We start from the raw sequence: 6,917 nt of genomic DNA, 5'->3' as shown, positions 1-6,917 counted from the left end.
CAGAATTGGGGGTGGGTGACGTGGATACTGCCTCTCTTGGCCACCCCCAAGGCTCTTGACGTCTCTGTCTCACCCTACCTCCTGCCTTTCGGCTAGGTCTTCTGATATCCTTCGTATCTTCTACCCACTCCATGGCTTTCCTGCTTCCTCTCTAGCCCCCGCAGTTCCTCTGCTCCCCCAAACTGCAGCCAGGGGAAAAAGCCCTAACACATTCTCCCGCCCCTGCTCCCCAGTCGCATTGGTTCCCTACCCCCCCCTTGCAGCACCTGGCGCCCTCAGTCTTCTAATTGGCCAGCGGCCCCATCAATCCTTGCCTGGCTGTGCTGACGTCATCCTGCAGTAGCGGGGATGGGGTGGGAGTGAGAGAGAGAGAGAGCAAGCGAGAGTGAGGACGCTGGGCTGGAGACTGAAGAGAAGCTACTGCAAGTCCCCCATCTCAGCCACCCAGCGGGTCTGAACACATCTGCTATATGGACTAGAGTGGTCGGCAGGCCCCTTTCNGATCTTGTCCCCCTGCCCTTCCCTCGTAGTCTCTGCATTTCTCCCCCAAAGTGGCATTAGCAGGCTTGAGGCTCCCAGGGGATAGGAACGCCTGGCCTGGCGTGCTTAGCACCGCACCATGACCCTCCTGCTGGTGTCCCTTTTGCTGGCCTCTCTGCTTCAGATCAGCTCTGGCAACAAAGGTGAGATAGACGGGGATGGGGGCCTCTGAACTGGGGCGTCAGACTGAGCAATATGGGGGTGCGGAGGGAAGGGGATGTTCAGGCTCTCTGGTGTCCGAGACAGGTGTCCTTTCCTTTCTCACTACCCCCTTTCCAACCTTTTTTCAGACTGGCTCTCACTTCCAAGGGCCAGCTCCTCCTCTCTGGTCCATCTCTACATGTGCTTGCCTAACATCCTGCTTGCATATCTGTTCCCACCTGGGGTCTCTTTGCCCCCTCCCCCAACCCTTCCATGCTGGTAGATANCTCCTGTCTCAAAGGGACTTGCTCCCCGAGGGTGACATTCCCTCAGGTTCCGTTTCACTGGGTGTTCATGCATACTAAGGGTGTGTGGCAGATCCAGCTGGCTGTCTTCATCCCTTCCTGGGGAGAAACTGTATACCGCAGCTCAGTAATTCCGAGCACGTATGTATTTTCGTGTCTCTCTGCATCCATACCCTTCTGCCTGCATCCGCTGGGTTGTGGGTTACCACAGCTGCCCTCTCTGGCAGACAGCAGATAAATTCAACTGGGTGAGACTGTCAGAGGGAAGGGGAGGGTGGGGCCAGGGGCAGAGGGTTCAGGTAGGTAGAGGGGACAGAGAAAGTCTGAAAAGGGAAGAAAAGGGTGTGTGTGGAGGGGTGCTCCAGGAAGGAGGTGAGAAGGGAATCTGAGGAGGGAAGGGGAGGTGAGGAGTGGGAATAAGAAGTGAATCAGAAAGGAGAAAGGTAGAGGCAGAAGGAGGAAAGGAGAGAAGTGGGGGAGGAGGGAATCAAGGAAGAGCCAGGAAGCAAAGAAGGGATGAAGAATGGATATAGGGCGGCAGTTAGACATAAGACAGGGGCAGGAAGGAGGGCTCATTTGCTAAGGGCATAAAGACAGGGTTGTAGGGTGCCTGGCTCNGCCCTTGGTACCCTCTGCTCTTCTGTCTGCTGTCTCCCNTGTCTGGCTGGAGCTCCTACCTCAGGGTGGTCCTCCTGGCTCTCAAGCCTCTTTTCACTTCCTGCTCGGCCTCCCGTACACCATCTTGAGGCTTTCTCTTAGGCCATTAGGGGACAGGGTTATGGTGGTCATCCCCATGAAATGGAGAGGCCTGCAGATACCAGGATGTTGGTTGGGCTGTGGTTATGGGAATGGATAGAAATCAGAATTTCTTGCTCATCATGAGACACTGGGGTGAGAGCCCTCTGGTGACTCAGTTTCTCTCTGATGATCTATCCTCCCCTCTCCATGTCTGGCTTTGGGAGCATGGATGGGCATAGTGGAGTTAGGTGGAGCAAGTGNTGGAGGTTGGTTCTAGGGATGAGAGAGAAGAGGCATGTATGTTTTCCCTATGACATCTCAAGAGCTTGAAGGAAGTTGATCCTGGGGAAGAGACCCTCCTTGAGAGGAGTCTGGTAGGAGACAGTGTGATGTGGAATAGGCAAAATTAGGATTCAGACAGGTCTGTGAGGAAGCGTGGGGTGTGGAGGTCCTGAGAGGACCTAGAATGTACTGGTTATGACTGTATTCTCTTGGGTGTGGGGATGGGAAGTGAGGGATTTGCTGTGTTTCTAGGCCAGTTCCATAATCCCTTAGGATGGGTCCAGGCACAGCGCTGATTTCTATCTTCTATCCCCTCCCCTCTGCCCCCTCCTGCTGTCCTATATAATTGCCTTCTTTCCTTTCTCCTTTTCTGGGAGAGTGGCCTGAAGTCTGGGCCCGACCTGGAGAAGTATAGGGTGAAGGGTTGAAATCCAGCAGGTGGGAGAGGGGGTAGAAAGGGGGTATACGACTGAGATTTCAGGAAACTGGGCTCTACTCTTGCCCCAAGTCTTAACTCTCAGTTCATTCTTCCCATCCTTTCTCAAGACCTTCCGAGGGCTCACCATTGTTTCCTGACTTCCCCATCACTGTTTGCTAAGGCAAAAAAAAAACAAACAAACAAACAAACAAAAAAAAACCTTATAGGAGATTCTCTACCCCTAACCATGATTCTCAGGGAGAGATAGTAGTCCCTTCCCCACAGGAGGGTAGTTGCNATGAAACTGTCTCTCCAGTTATAGAAGGCTGTGACCTCCTACGAGAGTTGCTGGTTCCTTCCTTCTGTAGCTCATCCTTCTCCCTCTGGCAAGGTGGCAAGACATGGAAAAGGGGTCGCTGTTGGGTGCAGGGTTAACAAGGGCAGCATCCTGGGCGTGGATGGTCAGNTCACTTTCTCTCTTCTTCCTGGGGTGGGGCCAGCCAACAAGCACAAGCCATGGATCGAGGCAGAGTACCAGGGCATTGTCATGGAGAATGACAACACGGTCCTGTTGAACCCACCACTCTTTGCCTTGGATAAAGATGCTCCACTGCGCTATGCAGGTAACGGGCAGGATTGAGAGAGTGGGTGGGAAGGCAGAAGAGAAGGGAGGGGTGAGAGGTCATGGGAGCTGGAGCAGTGGGAAGGTGGGCACAAGCCCAGGGAAAGCATCAGAGGAAGGGGGTATGAGGAGGAGAATGGGCTGCGCTGAAGANCCTAAGATGCAATGGAGCATGTCAGAGTTGAGCAGCCAGGGATTAAACACATTATTAGATTTTACAGACCTTAGACCTGCTTGTTGCTCAGGGAAACTGGACGTCATTGATATTTCATGTCATCAAGAGTGGGTCTGGAGTTTGGGAGGAGATTTGTTACTGGGCACAACCCAGCCAAAGAGTCTGCNGGCTGGTCATCGGGACCTCACATCTCTTCCTGCCTTGCCAGGTGAGATCTGCGGCTTCCGGCTCCATGGATCTGGGGTACCCTTCGAGGCTGTGATCCTGGACAAGGCAACGGGTGAAGGGCTGATCCGGGCTAAGGAGCCCGTGGACTGTGAGGCCCAGAAGGAACACACCTTTACCATTCAGGCTTATGACTGTGGCGAGGGACCNGATGGCACCAATACCAAGAAGTCTCACAAGTGAGGAAGGCTGTTATGGGACCCCTCTCCCTCCTTCAACAATGCTCTCCCAGAGACAGGGCTCTCCTTCGCTAGCTGATACTGTGATGCTCAGTTGAGCAAGTTCAGTCATTGCAGGATAGACCAACCCAAACCTAGGGATGGAACCTATGACCTCACCTACACCCAGGAAACACTCTACCAATGGGCTATATCTCCAGCCCTAAATTTACTATTGCAAAGTTACTGATAATCATGAGTAATAGCATCTATTTTCTTCTTTCTCCCTTGTCGACTGATTACTGTTTGTTCTAACATAAAAATAGTGCTCTTAGTCCTTGACCATACTAACTGAATGCCACCCCACCCCTGCTATTCATAGAGTGTAGGGATCTCTAGTCAAGGTCACAGGCAGACACAAGAGTTCCATGACATCTCACCCCACTTTGCCTTTTGCAACCTAGGGCAATGTACTTAGCCTTTCTGAACTTGCTTCTCCTTGTCTATGAGGTAGAGATGTTACTGGGTATATTATAGGAGGTGGTTTGTATAAAAAGCCTGCACCTTTGCACCTGCTGCAGAGCACAGGGGCATTGTNATGGACAAGCAAATTCTACATGCAGCCAGACCCATTCCAAGTATCTCCTCTGGTCCACTTGCAACACACGGCTTGGAGGGGCCAGGGAGGGTGGGGGATGGTTTCACCATTGAGGAAGACTGGGCCTCAGACACCAGCATCTGTTACTAGCTAACTTCTCACTTGAGAATGGGGGAAAGCTCAGCAGTAAGGAATCCTGGATCACTGAGAGGCAGCGGAGATCAGAAGGGTCTTTGTGACTTAGTTTCCCATTTAGAGAGAAGACCTTTGTCTCTGAGCCTCAGAGCCTGGCTCTTGGCTAGAGGCAAGGTATAGAATGATGTTCCTAGACCTGGCTCTGTTGGCCTGGGAAGGGCCCCGACTGACATGTGCAATTTAGGCCGGTGAACTACTCAGTTCAGACAAAGGAATTCTAGTCAAACACCGTTTCCTTGATGGCTGGTTTTAACTTTTTTTTTTTGTCTGTATCTTTTTCATTTCTTCTGTAAGATTAGACTTGCTAAGTCAGGGACCTTTTGAATTTTATTTTGAAATATATTTTAGTTTGTTGCCTTTCCCCTCACCTTGGCATCCTAGTGAGGGCTTGCAGATACACTCAGAGCTATGTTGTGGGGCACGTGGATAGACAGAGAGGGCAGTTGAAAGGGATTGGAGGTGCGATGAACCTATCCATCCATCCTCCTCCTCCTCCTCCTCCTCCTCCTCCTCCTCCTCATCCTATGTTGCCTTCTGGACAAAAATCACCAACGTGGCTTCTGATATTCTCCGGGGCTTGTTCCCTCTCCCCCATACCATTGTTCCTTTCCTTGACCCCTCTCCCTTGTATGGTTTTCTATATGTTATGTACAGCCCAGTGTCCTGTGGAGTGGGGATGAGCAGTCTCAGGGGCAGACTGGCCCCCTCCTGCCCTCATTCCCAATCAGAATTCCTGATTGCAGTTTCCTTAGTGCTCGAAGCTGGCTAAGGCTTCCATATCGATTCTGCTCCCATGCGTGCAGGGCAACCGTGCATGTTCGGGTCAATGATGTGAATGAGTTTGCCCCGGTCTTTGTGGAGCGTCTGTACCGTGCTGCAGTGACGGAGGGGAAGCTGTATGATCGGATCTTACGTGTGGAAGCCATTGATGGNGACTGCTCCCCGCAGTACAGCCAGATCTGCTACTATGAGATCCTTACACCCAACACCCCTTTCCTCATTGACAATGATGGTGAGTCTTTTCTTGGTCCCTAGCTGCTCAGGACCCTCTGCTCTCCCGATGACTGACCCAGGGCATCAACCTCCCTATTCCTGCCCCTCGCTCCAGANTCTTATTCCCCTCTTTGTCCCTATGTGAGGCTCCCTTCCCCCCAGATACTTCCCTTCCACTTTAGGCTGCTATCTGTATGTGCCAATACTTGGCTTGCCTAGTATTCTCACGCCTTCCTGAGCTTCCTCTAGTGCAGTGGTTCTCAATCTGTGGGGGCTCGAATAACCGTTTCACAGGGTCACATATCAGAATCCTGAATATCAGATATTTATTTACAACAGTAGCAAATTACAGTTATGAAGTAGCAACAAAATCATCTTANGGTTTTGGTGGGAGGATCACCACAACTCGAGGACCTGTATTAAAGGTTTGCAGGGTCAGGCAGGTTGAGACCCACTGCTCTAGTGCACCTGACCTGTCTGTCCTCCCATTTTCCACCCCAGGCAACATTGAGAACACAGAGAAGCTACAGTACAGTGGCGAGAAACTCTACAAGTTCACAGTGACAGCGTATGACTGTGGGAAGAAGCGAGCGGCAGATGATGCTGAGGTGGAGATCCAGGTGAAGCCCACCTGCAAACCCAGCTGGCAAGGTGAGGGAGGGGACCTGCAGGCAAAACATCTGCCACATTGGTTTTTTAATTTTATTTTATTATTTACTTATTTATTTTGTTTATATGAGTACACTGTAGCTGTCTTCAGACACACCAGAAGAGGGCATCGGATCCCATGGTTGTGAGCCACCATGTGGTTGCTGGGAATTGAACTCGGGACCTTTGGAAGAGCAGTCAGTGCTCTTAATCACTGAGCTAACTCTCCAGCCCTATTTTTATTTATTTTATTTTAATTTAATTTTTCTCTTGTCATGTCTGATGAGCATGGAAGGTAGATCAGATGTCAGAAGCACATTTCCAGACAGGCTTCTACCCTGGCCATTTTTTCTAGGAGCCACAGACAATCAGCACAAATGGTGGGAGGGACTGCCTGGCCATCTGCCTTTCTCTCTGTCTCACCTGTGCAGGCTGGAACAAAAGGATTGAATATGCCCCAGGAGCTGGNAGCTTGGCTTTGTTCCCTGGCATCCGTCTGGAGACCTGTGATGAGCCACTGTGGAACATTCAGGCCACCATAGAGCTGCAGACCAGCCATGTGGCCAAGGGCTGCGACCGAGACAACTACTCAGAGAGGGCTCTGCGGAAGCTCTGTGGTGCGTGTGTCTCAGTTTCCCCCTCATCGCCCCCCCCCGTCCCCCAACCATCCCTTCCCAACCATCCCTCACCTTCTCTGTCCCTCCCTTTTATGAAATTTGACTCCCCTGGCTATCACAGGTATTGCTATCTCCCTGGATGATGAGGTGTGTGGGTAGCTTTTGTGCTCTGAAGGGTAGGTAGATAAGGCTCTGGTAAAGAGGTATCCTTGTTGGAGCCACCCTAAATGTATCACAGAACAAGGAGTTGGTGGATGGGTTC

The 6,917-nt window shown here is 51.5% G+C and overlaps 1 protein-coding gene across 1 annotated transcript in view; it reads left to right on the top strand.

The window, feature by feature from the left end:
* The first annotated feature begins 362 nt into the window (after positions 1-362).
* The window catches only part of Clstn3 (calsyntenin 3), a 35,194-nt gene continuing 28,639 nt past the window's right edge, over positions 363-6,917 (top strand). Inside the window, exons 1-6 of the mRNA XM_029478262.1 lie at positions 363-683; positions 2,925-3,047; positions 3,430-3,625; positions 5,201-5,409; positions 5,892-6,041; positions 6,470-6,655. Of these exons, the coding sequence (XP_029334122.1) occupies positions 620-683; positions 2,925-3,047; positions 3,430-3,625; positions 5,201-5,409; positions 5,892-6,041; positions 6,470-6,655 (928 nt within the window). The 5' untranslated portion in view covers positions 363-619. The remainder of the gene's footprint in view (positions 684-2,924; positions 3,048-3,429; positions 3,626-5,200; positions 5,410-5,891; positions 6,042-6,469; positions 6,656-6,917) is intronic.

This window comes from Mus caroli, chromosome 6 (assembly GCF_900094665.2).
Source record: "Mus caroli chromosome 6, CAROLI_EIJ_v1.1, whole genome shotgun sequence".
Classification (NCBI taxonomy): domain Eukaryota; kingdom Metazoa; phylum Chordata; class Mammalia; order Rodentia; family Muridae; genus Mus; species Mus caroli.
Note: the sequence above shows the minus strand (reverse complement) of the source record. Positions and strands in the feature narration are given on the sequence as shown.